Raw genomic sequence first — 22112 nt, forward strand, 5'->3', positions numbered from 1 at the left:
CGTTCAGCCTGCGCCTGATGTGGGCTCCGCGTACAGCCCGAGTGCATGGCCCCGACTGCAGCTCCGGGCAGTAACACTCCGCAGACAACACCGCCCCAAAACCCCTCCGACTTTATTCCAATAATCAAAGCGGTCGGATCTCGGTGTCCGTGAGCGACCGAAGCATCTTCCGGCTCGGAGCGGGACCACGATGCACCAGAGCCGGGGACAGGCCGAGGCCGGGGCCGTGTTGATGCGCTGATTCGGGGCCGAGCGGAGTGGAGTGTGCCCGGCGGCGGGGAGAGAGAGAGAGGGGGGGGGGGGGGGGAAGGAGCTGATCGCTCCTGCGGGGCCGCTGAGAGGTTGCGGCCTAGTCGCCGTGCGTGTCCCCCCGCCCTCGCTTGCTCGACTGGCCGAGACCCTCCTCCCCCTTCCCCCCTCCCTCCTCCTCCTCCTCCTCCCTCCCTCCGCCGCACCATCACCATCATGGCAGAGGAGCAGCCCGAGCGAGAGTCGGAGCAGCAGCAGCAGCAGCAGCAGCCCCGCAGGCCGGACGGCAGCGCGGCTCTGCCCAGCCTGGTGCCGGGGCTGGCAGAGTCGGAGGCGAGTGCACTGCAGCAGAAGCTGAAGAACTCAATCTGGTGAGTTGTGCACAACCAGGCCAGGCCTTCTTCACAAACAAGTCCCTGCCTGCCCCTCAGCCGGATATCATAACATATTGTTTGCCTGTGATAGAGGTGCTAAAGCTTTGAATGTTTTATGATGTTAAGTGTAAGTACTTCTATCACAAACAAACAACATTTTATTTGCCGTGTGGTGGGACATCGATTTTACTGGTGTTTTTGTTTGGGTTGATACACATTTTATGGGGTCGGTTGAAGGAATGGAGAGATTTTTTTTGAGCTTTATTTAAAGACCATTGCCATCCTCGACTTTATGTGAAACATGAGAGATCGTCTAATTTCCCCACCCCCCCACCCCCACATTTTTCGTAAAAACGCCAAGGTATTATTGCTGGTATGTTTTTTTAACCCCCCCCCCCCCCTCCCCCGATACGTTGTCAAAGGGCGTAAAAACCAAAATGCGCCCGAGAGCATATATTGGAGTAGGAATTAATACGGTCAAACGTATTAACTTCTTGTAACGATGTAAAGAAAAACGGGATTCATCTGGAAAATAGTAACAGATGTCTGCACTTCTAATTACAACAGATTAGTTATTTACAGGCAAAATATGTTCGTTGGTTTTGTTCTTCAAATGTTAAAAATTAAAAAATACTATCTTATATTTTCAGGGATTTTAACATAATTTTCTGGGGTCTAAATATATGAAAATGTTCAGACCAAATATCGTGATGCACTTCAAGCTATTATTGTTTGCAGAAAATATTGCCACCCTACTTTGGCTTAGGGTCCATCAGTGCCTACTTTTAACCAAAGCAAAAAATCCAGTGTTGTGTACAGATCCTCTCTTCCCCCTGCTCCAATCTCATGAAATACAAGAAATCAGTATTATTTCAGTTTTGGCCTTCTGTTCATCTGCCAATTTCCAATTGTTGATGATGAATATTTAGGCCCAAAACCCTGTAATTCTCTTCTGAATCCATCCATCTTTCTTCCTTTTGTTGAAACTTATTCTGAGCACCTGTTTTAATATCACCCTGTGAAGCTTGGCATAAATTTTAGTTGGTTATGTCCATGGTGTACCTTGGGATGTTTTAATATCTCAAGTGCTATGTAAATAGGATGCCCGTTAATAATATGTGTAGGAAAGAACTGCAGATTCTGGTTTAAATGGAAGACAGACACAAAATGCTGGAGTAACTCAGCGGGCCAGGCAGCATCTCTGGAGAGAAGGAATGGGTTAATAAAATTTGAAAAGCGTGCAACCCGCTAGGATTTGCTTTTCTACATTTCTCTGTCATCCAATAGTTTTAAATGATGTAAGAAATTCCACTCTTATTAGTTATTTAGTATAGTACAAGTCTGAATGTGAGACCATTACATTTATACATTTCATCATCAACACCACTCATTTTCAAAGTCTTTATGTCTACGATCAATATCCAATGATCTTGAATCTAAATTCCATGAAAACCTGCTCTGTGATTAATGATTTAACATTTTATTTTTGGTGCATACTGTAGTTTGCTTTTGAAGGCAGTCAGGCTGCAATCTGGCTTTGTATGGGTTTGATTGCTAAAGCTCTTCATTTGAACTTGATATAAGTTTTTTTCCAATTTTAGGCTGGGCTGCCAGACGCAGCAGCTTGCAAGACGTGAAATGGATGGTTTTTGGCCTAGTCAGCTCTTCTTGCTTGAAAATGCACCTAGTGGCTGATGATAGTAGAGCATTACTAAGTTTTTGTGTTATTCCTGGCCTACCTTGATCTTCCAAAGTGAGCTGTTTTAGTAAAAACTATTATTGTTTGCAGAAAATATTGCCACCCTACTTTGGCTTATGGTCCATCAGTGCCTCCTTTTAACCAAAGCATTAAATCCAGTGTTGTGTACAGATCCTCTCTTCCTCCTGCTCCAATCTGTTTAGTAAAAACAGCTTCAAAGCTTAGCCTTCTAATTTTGTATCTTTGACACCTTGCAGTCCGTCGAATTGAAGCTAAGTACAGAATTTAAACTGTCATATTGAATTTGTTTTTCTTTAAATATAAAAGCAATGATCATCAATCCATTTTTTTAAGAAGCTGGCATAAATCATTATGCCCTGGCACTACTTGTGTGCTCCTCTTTGAAATGCAGCTTGCTATTTTCCTCATAGCAGCTTCAGGAAATGTGGGTGATGGGGCTGTTGGGAATGCATTGAGAGCCAGTGTAGAATTGATGGGCTGAATAGCATCCATCGGTGTCATCAGAAAATGTCTTGGGTCACAAAGTTTAAATTTTTTTTGCTGTCAAATTGGTCTGGAGCATTTTTTTAATGAATGTGAAAATTAACATTGTGTAAAATATGTAAAATATGTAATTAAATGTATGGGATGGAAGGCATTTGGCAAGTGGAATGGATGGTAGCATGAAGTGGTGTTCAAGGAATTTGGGCATCTCATCATTAGCAAGAATTGGCATTCAACCAGCTTCCTTTTTTTTGGGTTGATTTGGACAATGGGACTGTGTTACAATGTCTTGAGTTTGCAGATAATTATTATCATTACATGCAAATGCAAAAAAGGATCTGAAAAAAGTAGGCCTGTTGACATAAAGATGGCAAATGCTATTTGATGCATAAAGCTATGGGTGTAACTACCGAACACAGATAGAAACATAGAAAATAGGTGCAGGAGTAGGCCATTCGGCCCTTCGAGCCTGCACGGCCATTCAATATGATCATAGCTGATCATCCCACTCAGTATCTTGTACCTTCCTTCTCTCCATACCCCCTGATCCCTTTAGCCACAAGGGCCACATCTAACTTCCTCTTAAATATAGCCAATGAACTGGCCTCAACTACCCTCTGTGGCAGAGAATTCTAAAACAATGGCTTGGTCTTGATCGTTGTATATATGTTAATGGAGTGTAGATATCTTGTTTTGTTAATGTACTATTTGTTTGGAAAAAGAGTCTTAATAATTCCAGAATCAAGGTTTTTGACTTGAGATGGCAGACATTGGGACTTTGTCCCATGAGCCGATTGAAGGGTGATTTGTTTTAGTGCATAATATTCAGATGTTTGCATAATTTAGGTCCAGATAATTTCATTTTACATTGTCAATAGTACAATAATAAGGGATTTAAAAGAAAATAGTTAAGCAAAATGCATGGAGCAGATTTAAATAAGGAAAGAAAGAAACATTTTAAGAACTGGGGGGGAAATGAGATGTTCATTAGTTGATGTAATCGTATATTAAAGTTCAAAATGTGGTAAGAAATTCATTCGATTGAGTGGGTCAGATAAATTGAATATTTATAATCTTCTGTCTGAAATACCCATGGCTCTTGGGCATTGTTCAAACTCCAGACAAAGATTTTTTTTCCCTGTGCTGCAGTAATGTTGTGGAACCATGTATGGGAATTGGACGATTCTGGAGCTTATAAAGCTCCATTGATGGTGGGTGTGCACCTGCAGGCTTGTTTGTTTGTCATGGCAAAGCGGTTGCCAAATATGCAGAGCACAAAATGTAAAGGACATTTAACAGATTGCTGGTTGAGCTAGTTTAGCATTATCATTGGCAATTTGGGCTAAGTTTGGTCTCGCAAGAGGTAAAGGTCTTTGGACCGGAGATATAATTTAGTTTCCGTTTTGGTGGTGTTGTTTTTGCCCTGATTTCAAATCTACCCTATAAAATACATTGATTATGATGCAATCCTGTTATTGATATTTCAGTACCTCCAAAGGTGTTGGGTCTAACTGCAATGACAGATTTACAAAGATAGTTTCCGTTAACAGGATTAAAGTTTGTGCATTAAAGATTTTTAATCAGGGCAGTGTATAGCATTGTATGTGCTTTTTGACTTTATTGGATATTGAATTAAAACTAGCTTATCATTATGTATTTTCTGAAGTCGTAATTCTTTCCCCTTTTTATATTAATAGCATGTAGAAAAATTGCTGGATGCAAATATGTTGTATTTTTTTACGGTTCTTTGTTTTCCTACACTGAATGTTGCATTGTCAATTACTCATAAGAACCATCTAATGTCTTGGCTATGAATATTCAATACGTACAAGTTTATGGAATAAACTACCAAATCTTAAACATGGAATTATTACAGGTAATTCACTTCATATTTATGATTTTGTAAAAAGAATAGTAGAACATGGGTTAAAATCAGAGGTGGGGGTGGGGTGGGGGGGGGGAGCAGGCTGAGGTATTAGTACAGCAGTGTTATTGACCAAGTCAAGTTTATTTGTCACATACACATACAAAATGTGCAGTGAAATGAAAGGTCACCCACAGTCCAGCAATAAGAGCAATAAAAATAAGCAATTTCACACATAATCACAAACCAACACAAAAAAAAAAAGAAGAAGAAACATCCATCACAGTGAGTCTCCTCCAGTCACCTCCTCACTGTGATGGAAGGCCAGAATGTATTTTTTCTTCCCCTGCCGTCTTCTCCTGCGGTCAGGCTGTTGAAGTTGCCACATTCCAGGCCGCGCCGGTGAAAAGTCCGCAGCGGGCCGACCCACGCCCTGCGATCCGGGGCGGGCGAAGGCGCCGCCGCTGCACGTCGTGGCTCCCGACATTGAAGCCCCCGCCGGGCAGAGAAAATGGTGAGTCTGAAGTTGCCACAAGATAGAAAGCACACTTTAAGGTAATTTTACAAAAGCCATGAGAATTGATATGTCCCCATTTGGTGCAGGGGGATGGTTTACCCAATAAATGCCTATTAAGTTATAATCCCACGTCCTTACTTCATAGTGTATAGGTCCTTTTTTTTTCTGAGGCAAAAATAAAGTTTTCGTATCTTGTTTCTTAGAAGATGAGTTTAATTATAGGTACAATGAAAGTAAGTAGCTTTGCTGTTGTTTTTTTGTATTTTTGTGGCTGGCAAAAGTTCCCTAAGAGCCATGTCATGTTCCTTTATCTGGTGCATTTATGGTTGTCAATTTCATTGGTAGTCTGGTTACAGTAATCTTTGTTTTGATTTAATGCACAAGCAACTCCTATTTCAACCTGTGGCCTGACCTGCTTTCCCCCAGTGATTTCGTTTTGTACACCTTAAAACACTCTGACATTGGAAATTCTCAGAATGTCACAAGCACATTACATTTACTCTGTTGCAGTCTCTGCATCACAACCTTTTAAATCTTAATTCAGGTTTTATGGTCATTTCAAAAAAAAGTTTCAAATAAAACGTATTTGTAACTGCTGGGATACAGTGTGTATCTGGGAAGCTGACTTTGTTTCCTGGTTGTTTTTAGCTACCATCGCTCCAAAACAAAATTATTTTTCTATTTCTTAATCCTTCAATTTCTAAATACCTTTAGTTAAAGATTAATTTTAATGAAATACTTTTGAAAAAAATGGTGTATAGTCTGATCTGTTTCCCTGGCTTGTTTCAGCAGAAGGTGGATTTGGTGGTTAAGGGGAGGAAAAGCAGACTGGCCCGATATCTGCTTGTGTTTTAGTGAAGGCAAGGCAAATACGTGGAATCTGTTTCCTTTGCTGGGGTATCTCGAACCAAATGCCATAGTCTCAAACTAAGGGCTTGGCCATTTATGACCGTTGAGAAGCAATTTAATTACCCAGGTGATAGTGAATCTTTGGAATTCCCACCTAAAAGGGCTCCAGTTGCTCAGATGCGGAGTACATTCTAGAGAGACCAGTACATTTTTAGAAAGTAGGAGATTTAAGGAATATGGTGCACGCGGGAAAGTGGCACTGACATACTAGATCAGCTATGATTTCATTTAATGGAGAAGCAAGTTTTATGGACAGAATACCCTAATGCTACTCCCATTTGGAAGAGAATAGGTTAATTAGAGGCAGTCAGTATGGTTTTTAACACAGCAGGTCGTATCTTACTAACTTGATGAAGTTGTTTGAGGAGGTGACTAATGTGAGCGATGTGGATATTGTTTACATGGATTTTTGTAGGGCATTTGATAAAATCCCCCATTGTAAATTGATCCAGAAGATTAGGATGAACGGGATTAGGGGTGGAAGGACAATATTCAGGCTGGAGCTGTGTGACCAGTGGAGTTCCACAAGAGATGTGTGCTGGGTGCGACCTCGGAGGTTTGTGATATATATAAATGACTGAAGTAAGCGTAGATGGGTTGGTTAGCAAGTTTGACACCAAGATTGCTGGGTCGCGCACTGTGAGGAAGGCTGCCAAAATACATAGCAGAATATAGATCAGCTATAGAAATGGGTGGAGAAATGGCTGATGTAGTTTAACCTCAGCAGGTGTGAGGTGTGTAGGAAAATAATTGCAGATGCTGGTTCAAATCGAAGGTAGACCCAAAGTGCTGGAGTAACTCAGCGGGTCAGGCAGCATCTCAGGAGAGAAGGAATGGGTGACGTTTCGGGCCAAGACCATTCTTTGTTGCACGTTGGGAGGTCAAATGCATGGGGAAAGTATACAATTATTGCCAAAGCTTTAAGTGTTAATGAGCAGAGGGATCTTGGGGAATGGTGCATAACTCCATAACAGTGGCAACACAGGTAGATAGAGTGGTAAATAATGCTTGACTTCAATGGTCAGGGCATTGTCTAAGAGTCAGAAGGTCATGATGCAGCTTTATAGGACTTTGTTTAGGTCGCCTTTGAAGTATTGCGTGTAGTTCTGGTCACACCATGACAGGAAGGACATGGAGGCTTTAGAAAGATGCAGAGAAGGGTTACCAGAATGCTGCTTGGAAGAGTGGGGATTAGCAAAAGGAAAACGTTGGACAGACTTTGATTCTTTTCTGTGGATCACCTGAGGGGAAACCTGATAGAAATGTATTAAATTATGAAAGGCAAAGAGAGGCTAGACAGTCAGAACCCTTTTCCCAGCATGGAAATATCAAATAATAGAGGGCACAGCTTTAAGGTGAGAGGGGCAAAGTTTAAACAAGATGTGGGGCAATTTTTTTTAATACACAGTGCCTCAAGCTTGCTGGTAGAGGTAGACAAGATAATGGTATTGAAGAGGCTGTTGGATAAGCAAATAGATATGCAGGGATATATGTGGATTAGGTGCAGGCATGAGCATGACACCTTTCTGTCATGAGCCTCCTCCAGTGCCATAGTGAGGCCCACCGGAAATTGGAGGAACAGCACCTCATATTTCACTTGGGCAGCTTGCAGCCCAGCGGTATGAACATTACCTGCGGTATGAACAGCCCAGCGGTATGAACATTACCTCTCCAACTTTAGATAGTTTCTCTGTCCCCCCCCCCCCCCCCTTCCCAGTTCTCCCACTGTCTTCCTGTCTCCACCTATATCCTTTCTTTGTCCCGCCCCCCTGACATCAGTCTGCAGAAAGGTCTCGACCCGAAACATCACCCATTCCCTCTCTCCTACATGCTGTCTGACCTGAGTTACTCCAGCATTTTGTGATACCTTCGATTTGTACCAGCATCTGCAGTTATTTTCCTACACAGTTGACATCATGTTCGGCACAGACATTGTGGGCCTAAGGGCATGTTCCTGTGCTGTACCATTCTATGTTATCCTTTTGTGTTCATAAAAAATTAGGCAGATGGTGGTCACTGGAATGCGCAGGAAGGAACTGCAGATGCTGGTTAAAACCGAAGATAGACACAAAAAGCTGGAGCAACTCAGCGGGACAGGCAGCATCTCTGGCGAGAATGAATAGGTGATGTTTCGGGTCGAGACCCTTCAGAAGTGGTGGTCACCTGAATGCCAGATTAAGAAATATAGAGAGCAAAATGTATATACTGCAGCAACAGATTAGATGAAGGTCTTGGAGCTGGGATGTTAACTGCTTTTTCCATAGATGCTGTTCGTATGGCATATTTTATTTCTGTTTTACTACCTATTTGGAGCTTAGTGTCAGGTGATGTTCACATGCAATTGGAACTTTTTGATATCCTTGTCTTTCAAGATAAGGTTATTTACTTGCACTCAATGTTCATGCTCTTGGTTCAAGGACCAGTGTCTTCATTCTGGATTTTAAAACAAAAATGTGTGCAAAATTGCTTTAATGGTACTCATTGGGGAATTGTCTGTCTATTAGTTGATATTGCCTTCCATCAAAATTTGTATTTGCATGGTTGTAGAAGTAATATCATGCCATTGCGTGTTATAAATTATTTCAAGAGTTTCCATTGAGTATTTCAGTTTCTTTTGAAATAACACTTCTTTTAAATGACATGATATCCACTTCTGTAAAAGAATTCCAGTTTGAGTATCTTTTAGAAAGGGCCCAAATTCCTCTCATTTGTCTGTGGTTTGATGCTGAATTAATTACATTCTTTACTAATTTGTACAGTTATGAACAACAGGAACAGTCTTCCACTTTTTCCACCAAAAACGCTTCAATTTGAAACACAGAAAAATGCTTTTATGTTTGATACTATGGATGTTAAAATCTGATTTTGAAGGCAGAAAATAATGAAGGTGGATAGGTGAGGCATAGAAACATAGAAAATAGGTGCAGGAGTAGGCCATTCGGCCCTTCGAGCAACATTTGTGTGGAAAAGCAAGTGCATTTGTGTGGAAAAGCAAGTGCACTTGAATCAGTGACCCTTCAACAAGACTGATAAAATCCAAAATTAGCTCCAGAGATGTTGCCTGGCCTTTTGAGCATTTTGTCATTTTGAAAGTTTGTTAGATTTCAGTCTTAAGAAGGGTCTCGACCCGAAACGTCACCCATTCCTTCTCTCCCGAGATGCTGCCTGACCTGCTGAGTTACTCCAGCATTTTGTGAATAAATAGATTTTTTTTATCTTTGCGGCCTTTAAAATGAGGCTGTTTTATTTAAAATTTTTACAAATACCGCAGCTGGTGGAAATCTGAAAAAACAAACAGAAAATGCTAAAAATGCGCAATGGGGAAAATAAAAACAATAGAAAGAGACATGGGTTAACTTTTCAGATCCAAGACATCATCCAAATTCTTTTATGTTGTTTTATTTTAAGCCTTTCTTAATAATTGTAGTATTTTCTAAGTACAGTAAACCCTTGTTCTATCGGATCCCTTTATAACGGATGTTTGTTATAGCAGACGGAGCTCCCCACGCCATCCTGGCTTGCACAGTCTAATCTTCGCTTACGGCCGCAGCTTCTGACACTATCCCACACGCACATGGTGCACCAGCGTGCAAGAGAGGGATAATCCCTTCTGAATGGAATTGGTCAAAATGTTTTCTGCACTGTAGTTCAGTTGCCTATTGCTGCCATCAACAGATAAATGTGAAATAAACTAATGTTCTTAACAGTAAAAATCAGGATATTCATTCTTTATCAACGACAATTGGTTAAAAGTCCCAGAATTCTTTAACAGTGAATTACCAAGACCACCACTGTTCTTCCAGTAGTTTGTTTATTATCATTTTTCTAGTTTCCCAAGTTTAATATGAGTATTATCTGTAAATCCGGGCACCCAGCATATGGCCTGTGGCATTGGAGTTTCTTTAATGATGCTAGAAAATGCATTCAAGTCCTTTTTAATGTACACTTTGCACCCGGGGAGTTAATAATGCTGTTACTGGGGGACCCATGTAGTTATTCTATTAATTAGAAATGGAGGATTTAAAGGACTCTAGAATATGAGTCGGCACCTTCAAGGGAGAAACGGTAAAACTGACTAAAGACCTAGTTTAATATATTCAGCAGAAAATTCTGGGAGCACCCCACAATCGGCAATAATCTCTGGAGAGAATGAGTTAAAAGTCCAGACATTCTGGACATGCCCCTTTGCCCAGACTCTGCCTGCACCCCCAGCTTGCTTATCCTTTTCCAAATGAGGAAATTTGAACAAGCTAACGCTTTGCACCCGAGAGATGAGATACCATTCTACTGAAGGATGGCGGGGAGGGAAAGAGTGGGGACTTGAAATGAAACGAAACTGTTTAATAAAAGGATTAAACATTTTTCTAGTGTTTTATATCTAATGAAAGAGCATTAAACTCTAACAAATAATTTATAACAAAGTAAATAAGCGCGTGACTACTTTGAATGAAAACATTCACTATTCGTACACTAACATTCTCTGAGCCAGATGTGAAGAACATCTGAATAGTTTCTTCAGTGAGTTACTATTCCACTTCTGGTGTTGATGAATCCAGCAATGGAACAGAAAGGTCAATTGTGATGACATCTGACCTTTGGAAAGTCTCGGTCTGCATCGTTTGAAAAGACGTGTTTAGGTTTGGGACTCCCAGAAGTTCCAATGGGTCTGAGGCTCCAATATTTTAATAGATTTTAAGCAATCACAAAGCCATGGAAAAGCTAAGAGATGAAGAAGGGTAGGAAAGAACAATAGGCAGGTCCATGGAAGATTCGGAAGGCATGAGCGATTGGAGATGATGCAAGAAAAAGTGAATGTAACGTAACTCAAGGATGGGTTGAGGGGAGTTGAATTTCGCGACCATAATCATCCCCAGAGCCTAATTTTTGCTTTTTTTCCCATGTGATAGGCAGAACACAGAATTACATACACCTATGACTGGACATTTTGCTTGAGCATCAAATTAAGTTGCTGGTGAGATTAAAATAGGAGCTGTGATTATGATCTGAACTTGTTGAACACTGAACATAATGCGGCAAAGTAATTATCCAGTTGCAACTTGACGTCTCCCAATATGGAAGAAATTTTATGGCGAGTAGTAAGTGTAGTGTAGTTAACAAAGTATAAGTTAAATATTTGTTTCACCTATTCAACCAAGGTAACTGGCAGTAATAAAAATGACCCATCATATCATTGAATGGCTGAACTATGTTAGCTCATTGGCATATTTCGGCCATGCATTCGGTCATTTTTATTACTGCCAGTTATCTTGGTTGAATAGGTGAACCAAATATTTAACAAACTCTGTTAATGTAATTTTGTGCTCAAGCAAGATGCACTGTCAGAGGACCATGTAATTTGGAATTGTGATTATTTCATAGAAAACTGGCAAATATGATCAATTTCCTCCTGGATTTAACGGTTGTACAGTTTTTGTTAACCTCGGGAACATAAAACAAGATGACAGGTTAAGTATGTGGTAACAGCAATTTGAAAGTGTTGTAATATTTAAAGTTCAATTCCCAGGGTTAGATGGCCTTCCTGTTGCTGCTGTTCTGTGGTCTGGAACTATGGCATAAGCGTTACTAACTGCGTTAACTGTATTGTATGATGAGGAAATGGAGATTTGGAAAGAAAAACGGGGCCTGGGTTTGATTTATGAGGGTGTGTCTTGATTTGGGGTGATCTCTGGCAGGAAGGAAGATCGGACTTGGCCAGGATGGAGCACGCAGTCAGCTGCAGATGGAGCATAGCGTGATAATGGTGGTTTATAAAGCATTCACATTTGAGTGGTATCTGGTAACATAACCAACAATTTGATTAGTTATTACATAAGAGCATAAGTAGAAGCTGGAGTACAAATAATGCAAGAGTTGAATGCCATTCAATAATGACTAATCCTCCACCTTTGTTCCATCTTCTGACTATTGCCATGTCCCTGGATCCCACTAGTTTCCAAAAATATTATTTTTTGTATATTTTCAATACATATAATGACTTGAAATGACTTACAGATTTCTGGTGTTTAGAATTCTATTGATTCAAAATACTTAGGGGAAAAATAACTGTCTTCTCTTTCCAAAATATTAATCCTTTATTTTGAAATGTTGTGCCCTAGTCTAGATTCCTCACTCAAGGAACAAACTGTCAGTGTCTACCCTATCAATTCCTTCAGGATTTATTATTGCTACAACGTGTTTGGCACTCATTCCTTTAAACTCCAGGAAATATAGGTTTAGTCCATTTACTTTCCCATCATTGAACAATTCCCTCAGCTTTGAAATCAAACTGCCAAACTTGTTGAACTTCCTGTTCGGCATGTATATGTCATAGCTAAAAAGACCAAGATAGTGTCCAGTGTTCCAGGTGCAGCCTTTGCAGTCCCCCCAAAAGTTGATTATTCCAACCTTGCGACAGCCAAGAAGACACACCAGAGCCTGCCGCTGTTGCGGGCTGGAGGAGTCTGTGTACCACGTGTATATGGAGTGTGTGAGTCTGTGTACCACGTGTACATGGAGTGTGTGAGGTTGCAGCCCCTGTTTCAATATCTAAAGGGGCTGCTCCTTGCCTTCTGATGTCCTGGTTGGGTTGCTCCTGGGCCTGGCCAAGCAGTCCATCCGCGACTCACGGCGCTAGGCAGAAGAGGGCTCTGCCCAAGCCAGCTGCCTTCCCTTTTCCGGGATAAGGCCCGCGCCCGGATGGTGCTGGAGAGGGACAATGCGCTGTCCACGGGTACCCTGGGGGATTTCCGAGACGGGTGGGCACCGCCAGGGATTGGATGCATCCTGGATAGGGATTGTACTATAATTGTATAAGAGTTTCATTTGGTATATTTGTTTGTATTGTATTCTGGTGGTGGGTTCTGTTTTGTTTTACTGCATTGTAAATATCGTTTTTAAATAAATACCTCTACTTCCTGAGGAGACTGAGGAAATTTAGCATATCTTCAGTGACTCCGACACACTTCTACAGATGTACCATAGAAAACAAATTGTTGGGTTACACCACAACTTGGTTGGGGAAGTGATCTACCCAAGATTGCAATAAATTGTTGCGCAGTTCTTTACGCATGCCAGACTCCCTGCCATTAATTGCATCTACACCACGCTACCTTGGAAAAGCAGCCAACATAATCAAAGACTAGGTAGACACAAAATGCTGGAGTAACTCAGCGGGACAGGCAGCATCTCTGAAGAGAAGGAATGGGTGTCGTTTCGTGTCGAGCCCCTTCTTCAAACTCAGCATTTTGTATCTACCTTTGATTTAAACCAGCATCTGCAGTTCTTTCCTGCACATAAGGACCAGGTCATTCTTCATTTTCCCTGCTCCTGTCTGGCGGAAGGTACAGAAGCTTGAAAGCGTACACCACCAGCCCCAAGGTTTTTGTGTACCTTGTGTATTGTGACTGTTGGAGGACCAATTTCCCCCTGGGGATGAATAGAGTTTTATCGTATCGTATATCTGATCTGTATGAATAGCATGTAAAAATAAACTTTTCACTGTACCTCGGTACATGTGACAATGCTAAACCCCTACCTTGTATCTTAACATTTTGGTTCTGAGTCAATTTGCAAATTGCTTTGTAATTTGTGTTTTAAAATTTTAAATGCTTCACACTAAGGTAGACAATGTTTATGAAATATTTAGGTAGCATTGGATCTTGCAAGAAGTTCTTACTCATCATAAGGTGGGACACAATAGAGACAGCATTTGTCCTTAAAAGATTTCTGCACTGTAAGGCTACTTAACAGGTTTTGTCTAATTTAGTGTATTTTGAAACATTTGCTTCTCCCTTGGAAGTAAAATTCCCATCTAGTATCTATTGGCATTGTTTCTCTGTGGTGGGTTAATTTTCTCTGCTTTGCTATCCCCAGCAATCTTATCTAATTGCTCAATTTTGGTTCATTTTCCTTAATTGCTTTTGTATATCGTTCTAATATTTTGCATTTCCATTAATGGTTTTACCCATGATTTTTATTTAATCTGCAAATCCCATGTGTTATATTCAAAATTGATGTAATATCCCTTTGCACACTTAGAATCCATTGTTTGAATCTTTTACTATTTTCCTGATTAAATTTTCAGTTGTTAACAAAAAGTACAAAGCTTTTGCTTCTGGTTAACCTGAAGGAGAATCTGTCATAATTGTTCCTTTCCCAATTGTGTAATTGGCTAAGACTACTTATTATACCTTTAAGTTAACTGCAATATATTTTAATTTCCCAATGGTTCATCGTTTTCCATATGCAAGAACTGCTTTTCAACATGGGACTTGAAAGAAATGCCATGATTCCAGTCATTTTCAATTTATGCAGGTTATTTAAAAGTATGTATCTTTTCTCTTTTAATGTAATATCTTTCATTATTCAGTTTCTTTATCTCTGTAATATCCTTCAACTCCACAATCCTTTCAATTCTGACTCTTGAGCATCCTGATTTTAATTGCTCCATTGTTACGTTTGCCTTTAGCTGCATTGGCCCGAGGCACTCTTCTATCCTCAAATTTCACCGCTTTTCCTTTCTCCCTTCAGATGCTCTTTCTAAGCGACCCCCTTTTCTAATTGAATATATTATGGAGCTCTGGGTTTAATATTGTTAATGTTTGTGGAGTGCTTTGAATGTTACTTAAATACAATGTACGCGTCTCCCGGAGCCCAGAGCATCAAGATGCACAGTGGAAATGGTCTTCATCATGCAACAAAGAAAAGATGTAAGCAGCAGCATCAAACAAATGTAGAGGATGTTGCCAGGGCCAGAGGTTCTGAGCTACAGGGTAAGGCTCAGTAGGCTGGGACTCTATTCCCTGGAGTGTAGAAGGATGAGGGGTGATCTTATAGAAGTGTATAAAATCATGCAAGGAATTGATCAGGTTGATGCACAGAGTCTCTTCCCCAGAGTAGATGAATTGAGGACTAGAAGCTATAGGTATAAGGTGAAGGGGAAAAGATTTAATAGAAATCTGAGGGGTAACTTTTTCACATAAAGATTGGTGGGTGTATGGAACGAGCTGCCAGAGGAGGTAGTTGAGGCAAGGACTATTGCAACATTTTAGAAACAATTGGACAGGTACATGGATAGGACAAGTTTAGAGGGATATGGGCCAAAACCAGGCAAGTGGGACTAGTGTAGCTGGGACATGTTGGTCGGTGTGGGCAAGTTGAGTCGAAGGGCCTGTGTCCAGGCTGTATCACTCTAACTCTATGAGTCAAGAGACCTGACTGAAAAAGTTTTATAGATCCCACATTATTTTCTTAGCCACCTTGTAATGTACAGAACTGAACAGTAAGTCAATCATTTCAATGAGAGATTCCCTCAAAGAAAGGAATATTTTTTCCATCTTACAGGTTGACAACAAACATGAAGTCCATGAGCACCATATAGATTTGTAAACCTTTCTCTGCATTTGTTGCCATTGTGATTTTTTGCAGCCATTATGTACCTTGGGTCATTGATTTATTAGTGTATAACTCATTTTACTGGAAAATATATGCTTTCCCAAGCAACATAAACATTGGATTATCTGTGAAATAAATGGTGGTGCAATCTCTTTCAATATTTGAATAATTACTCGATTTGTATCTTAAAATTTAGGAAAGTTACTGGTTAAGTGATTTTGTATCTTAGTGAACAGAAACTAGAAATGATTACGAAATCATTATTTTAAGATTTTTAAATAATGAAACAATAATGCATAATGCATTTGAGTCTATACTGACTTAATTCTTTCCAACTCTTCCCATTGTCCTTTTACTTTTCCATAAGCTGAAATATTCCTTACCTCCAAGTATTAGTCTTGCCTCTGATGCTGGTGCAGTCTTTGCTTATTAATTTTTAATAAAACATTTCTTGTTATGTTGCAATCCTCTCCATCTACTTGAACCCATGGATTTCATAAATGATGATGCACCCACAGTGGTGTTGGCTCAAGTTCCACAATATTTTAGAACCTGATAATTCGGGAGGATCCGTTTATATTATCAGTTTGTAAATTTGATTTAGAACAGTTATTTATACTCTCATTCAAGTTTGAAAAACCAATCATAGTCAAAGCTAAATGTGTTTAAAATGTTTGCAGGTTTTCTGTGAATGCAGGAACAGATTTTTTAAAAAATAATTTAGAAAAATGTAGAATTTGAACTTCATCTGAGCTTTTGGTCAGGTGGCTGCACATCATCAGTCCAAGTAACGAAAGTTAATATGTGGGACTGGGAATATGAATTTGGTCACTGGACCCAAAGCTAACTTACGTGTCACAGAAGGCTAGCGAGGCATCTGAGGATTAAGTTTCACTAAAATTTGAAATAGAGTATGATTGCAGTAATATTTGATCATGTTAAATTTGTCGTAGAAAGAAACAGAAGCAGGAATAAGACCGTCAGCTCCACATACCCTTGAGACCGTATGCACATAAGAAATGGGGCCAAGAAGGACCATGTGGTCCTTCAAGCCAGCTATGCCCTGGCTGATCTACCTTACTACGGTTTTCCTATGCCACTGATTATTCCGTTCAGTGAACTTGACAAATAAGGCTTAACAGTCTCTGAGGTTGGGATTTTTAAAACATTAATTTCCATTTTATGATAGAAGTATAATAATCCCTTTCTTACATTTTACTCAGTTAACATGTTTTGCTGAGACATCGTGGTCTTTTGGGATTCTGAAACAAGAGAAATACTGTAAATTATCTTATTTAGAATTCAATACAGTACAAATTTTCTTTCTTTCCACAGCAAAACTGTACAATCAAAAGTGGACTGCATTTTGGTAAGTACATAATGCTAAAATTTAAATATGTTGTTTATGTTGTCTTTTGTGCGCACTATTGCGTGGTTATAAATATGCACTAATGGTGTTTGGTGTTGCATGGTGTTGATGCAAGTGATAAAATAGACATTGGTGTGGTGCCTTTTGTTAATCTCGGGACCATCTTAAAACGTTCAAATACTAATTATAATTTTCAAGTACATTAACATTCAAGTTGCATTATGGGAAGAAAGAATAGCCAATCTCCCATCAATGACATCCATGTCCATAAGTGCCAAAGAAGAACTTCCCTGGGCCGAATCAAGCTGGACTGAATGGAAAAATGCCTCAACAGACTGAGAGCTGGTACTGGTCGTTGTAAAGCGACCCTCAAGAAGTGGGATTATGTCGACACTGAAGACGTCATCTCCATATGTGGCACTGAACCACAAACTATGGAGCACCTACAGATGGGAGGACATATATAAATTATACCTGAAATGAAGTCACACTAATTTAAACAGAAAGTCTCAAGATTAAACTTGATTGTATTGCATTGTTGAGGCTACAATCCTGTCAAGATGGCAAATCTAATTCCTCCATTTGGTCTTACAGAGACTTTAATTCTCCTGTAGCTGAGGTGTTTTGTATTTGCCTGGGAAATTGTATTTGGAGCTTGAAAGAGAAGCTATTTGAAATTTTGCCAGTGGAAACATTTGGTTTAACTGGTTGAATTATATTATTACCATTTAGTTGCAGGATAAGTTTGTGTTCTTCAATTATGTACCATCATGGTTTAGCGTTTATTTAAAATAGTCATGGAGTTTGACAGCATAAAAACTGTCCCTTTGGTCTAATGTGCCCATGCTGACTATGATGCATATCTACACTGATCCCATTTACCTGCATTAATTTAAAAAATATATATATCTACCTCGACCATGTCCTCTGTTAGTTTGTTCCATATAAGCACCACCCTTTGTGTGGAAAGAAAGTTGCTCCTCAGATCTCCTTTAAATTTTACCCCTCGTTCCCTAGACCTATGCCCTCTAGTAAAACTCTTTTACTCTAGTAAACCTCTAAAGTCAACCCTCAACCTCCTTCACTCCGGTGAAAATAAAATCAGCCTATCCAAGCTCTCCCAACAAGTAATGCTTTGATTTGGACCTCACCATATCTGGTAAAGAAGTCTGTGGTATCAGAGGAAATGAATTAGAATGGATGGAAAACTGGCTGACATGGAAAATAATTTAAATAAATGGGTACTTTTCAGACTGGAAGGAGGTAACTGGTGGAGTACTACAGGGATCAGTTCTTGGCCCGTAATTGTTCGCTATTTATATTAACAACCTAGTGGAATGGACGGTTTGTCAAATTTCCGAATTTGCCAATGTAGGTGGAAGGAGAAGCTGTGGTAATGATACCGGATTAAAGAAATATTGAGTGGGCAAAAGATTGGAAAGTTGAGTTGGAAAGTGTGGGGTCATGGGCTTCGGTAAGAGAAATCAACATGGCGGATTATTATCTAAATGGAGAGAGACTGCAAGTGAGTGAGGTATAGAGGTATCCAGATGTTTTAGAGCATGAATTATGAAAGGCTAGCAGGCAGGATAAAAAAGAAATTAAGACAATAAACTATATTTGGGGTTCATTGCAATGGGGTTGGAGTTGAAAAATGGGGAGGTTTTGTTACAATTGTACCAGGTGTTAGTCACTTAGAATACTATTTTGGTTTTCCCTTACCTAACCTGTTTTCCCTTCCTTGACCTGTTTTGGCCCCTATCTAAAAAGAAATGTCATGACATTGGAGACAGTGCAATGGAGATTCAATAGACAATAGACAATAGGTGCAGGAGTAGGCCATTCAGCCCTTCGAGCCAGCACCGCCATTCAATGCGATCATGGCTGATCACTATCAATCAGTACCCCGTTCCTGCCTTCTCCCCATACCCCCTCACTCCGCTATCCTTAAGAGCTCTATCCAGCTCTCTCTTGAAAGCATCCAACGAACTGGCCTCCACTGCCTTCTGAGGCAGAGAATTCCACACCTTCACCACCCTCTGACTGAAAAAGTTCTTCCTCATCTCCGTTCTAAATGGCCTACCCCTTATTCTCAAACTGTGGCCCCTTGTTCTGGACTCCCCCAACATTGGGAACATGTTATCTGCCTCTAATGTGTCCAATCCCCTAATTATCTTATATGTTTCAATAAGATCCCCCCTCATCCTTCTAAATTCCAGTGTATACAAGCCCAATCGCTCCAGCCTTTCAACATACGACAGTCCCGCCATTCCGGGAATTAATCTAGTGAACCTACGCTGCACGCCCTCCATAGCAAGAATATCCTTCCTCAAATTTGGAGACCAAAACTGCACACAGTACTCCAGGTGCGGTCTCACCAGGGCCCGGTACAACTGTAGAAGGACCTCTTTGCTCCTATACTCAACTCCTCTTGTTACGAAGGCCAACATTCCATTGGCTTTCTTCACTGCCTGCTGAACCTGCATGCTTCCTTTCATTGACTGATGCACTAGGACACCCAGATCTCGTTGAACCCCCCCTCCTCCTAACTTGACACCATTCAGATAATAATCTGCCTTTCTATTCTTACTTCCAAAGTGAATAACCTCACACTTATCTACATTAAACTGCATCTGCCATGTATCCGCCCACTCACACAACCTGTCCAGGTCACCCTGCAGCCTTATTGCATCTTCCTCACAATTCACACTACCCCCCAACTTAGTATCATCTGCAAATTTGCTAATGGTACTTTTAATCCCTTCGTCTAAGTCATTAATGTATATCGTAAATAGCTGGGGTCCCAGCACCGAACCTTGCGGTACCCCACTGGTCACTGCCTGCCATTCCGAAAGGGACCCATTTATCCCCACTCTTTGCTTTCTGTCTGTTAACCAATTTTCTATCCATGTCAGTACCCTACCCCCAATACCATGTGCCCTAATTTTGCCCACTAATCTCCTATGTGGGACCTTGTCGAAGGCTTTCTGAAAGTCGAGGTACACCACATCCACTGACTCTCCCTTGTCAATTTTCCTAGTTACATCCTCAAAAAATTCCAGTAGATTTGTCAAGCATGATTTCCCCTTCGTAAATCCATGCTGACTCGGAACGATCCCGTTACTGCTATCCAAATGCTCAGCAATTTCGTCTTTTATAATTGACTCCAGCATTTTCCCCACCACTGATGTCAGACTAACTGGTCTATAATTACCCGTTTTCTCTCTCCCTCCTTTCTTAAAAAGTGGGATAACATTTGCTATTCTCCAATCCACAGGAACTGATCCTGAATCTATAGAACATTGAAAAATGATCTCCAATGCTTCCACTATTTCTAGAGCCACCTCCTTAAGTACTCTGGGATGCAGACCATCAGGCCCTGGGGATTTATCAGCCTTCAGTCCCATCAGTCTACCCAAAACCATTTCCTGCCTAATGTGGATTTCCTTCAGTTCCTCCATCACCCTAGGTTCTCCAGCCCCTAGAACATTTGGGAGATTGTGTGTATCTTCCTCAGTGAAGACAGATCCAAAGTAACGGTTTAACTCGTCTGCCATTTCTTTGTTCCCCATAATAAATTCCCCTGCTTCTGTCTTCAAGGGACCCACATTTGCCTTGACTATTTTTTTCCTCTTCACGTACCTAAAAAAACTTTTGCTATCCTCCTTTATATTATTGGCTAGTTTACCCTCGTACCTCATCTTTTCTCCTCCTATTGCCTTTTTAGTTAACTTTTGTTGCTCTTTAAAAGAGTCCCAATCCTCTGTCTTCCCACTCTTCTTTGCTATGTTATACTTCCTCTCCTTAATTTTTATGCTGTCCCTGACTTCCCTTGTCAGCCACAGGTGTCTCTTACTCCCCTTAGAGTCTTTCCACCTCTTTGGAATAAATTGATCCTGCAACCTCTGCATTATTCCCAGGAATACCTGCCATTGCTGTTCTACCGTCTTCCCTGCTAGGGCCTCCTTCCAATCAATTTTGGCCAGCTCCCGCCTCATGCCTCTGTAATCCCCTTTGCTATACTGCAATACCGACACTTCCGATTTTCCCTTCTGCCTTTCCATTTGCAGAGTAAAACTTATCATGTTGTGATCACTGCCTCCTAATGGCTCTTTTACCTCTAGTCCCCTTATCAGATCAGGATCATTACACAACACTAAATCCAGAATTGCCTTCTCCCTGGTAGGCTCCAGTACAAGCTGTTCTAAGAATCCATCTCGAAGGCACTCTACAAACTCTCTTTCCTGGGGTCCATTTCCAACCTGATTTTCCCAGTCTACCTGCATGTTGAAATCTCCCATAACCACCGTAGCATTACATTTTTGACACGCCAATTTTATCTCCTGATTTAACTTGCACCCTAAGTCGAGGCTACTGTTTGGGGGCCTATAGATAACTCCCATTAGGGTCTTTTTACCCTTACAATTTCTCATTTCTATCCATACTGATTCAACATCTCCTGATTCTATGTCACCCCTTGCAAGGGAATGAATATCATTCCTTACCATCAGAGCAACCCCACCCCCTCTGCCCACCTGTCTGTCTTTTCTATACGTTGTGTACCCCTGAATATTCAGTTCCCAGCCCTGGTCCTCTTGTAGCCATGTCTCAGTGATCCCTACAACATCATACTTGCCCATGACTAACTGAGCCTCAAGCTCATCCACTTTATTTTTTATACTACGCGCATTTAAGTACAACACTTTAACTTCTGTATTTACCTCCCCTCTCACATCGTTCACAATTGGCCCTGCCCTTAATTTCTTTTCCGCTCTAGAACTTCTGTTCCCATTCTTCCGAGAGTCTTTTGCAATATCTCCTGTATTCCCTTTTACCTCATCTTCATATTCACAATTTGTTAACCCCTCCCCCCCACTACTTAGTTTAAAGCCACAGGTGTCACACTAGCAAACCTGCCTGCCAGAATGTTTGTCCCCCTGCTGTTAAGATGCAACCCGTCCCTTTTGTACAAGTCACCCCTAGCCCAGAAGAGATCCCAGTGGTCCAGAAATCGAAATCCCTGCTCTCTGCACCAGTCCCTCAGCCATAAATTCATACCCTCTATCTCTCTGTTCCTGGCCTCACCAGCACGAGGTACCGGTAGCAGTCCAGAGATAACTACCTTCGACGTCCTACTTCTCAGCGTTTTTCCCAACTCTCTAAACTCCCGCTGTAGCACCTCCTTCCTCTTCCGCCCGACGTCATTCGTGCCCACGTGCACAACGACTTCAGGT

At 40.9% G+C, this 22112-nt stretch overlaps 1 protein-coding gene across 1 annotated transcript in view; it reads left to right on the forward strand.

Annotated features, from left to right (window-relative positions):
- LOC144609141 (DNA-binding protein RFX7-like) overlaps positions 1–22112 on the forward strand; it is a 57701-nt gene continuing 35589 nt past the window's right edge. Inside the window, exons 1-2 of the mRNA XM_078427553.1 lie at positions 1–620; positions 16845–16878. Coding sequence (XP_078283679.1) covers positions 466–620; positions 16845–16878 — 189 coding nt within the window. The 5' untranslated portion in view covers positions 1–465. The remainder of the gene's footprint in view (positions 621–16844; positions 16879–22112) is intronic.

Source organism: Rhinoraja longicauda, chromosome 33 (assembly GCF_053455715.1).
Source record: "Rhinoraja longicauda isolate Sanriku21f chromosome 33, sRhiLon1.1, whole genome shotgun sequence".
Taxonomy (NCBI): Eukaryota; Metazoa; Chordata; class Chondrichthyes; order Rajiformes; family Arhynchobatidae; genus Rhinoraja; species Rhinoraja longicauda.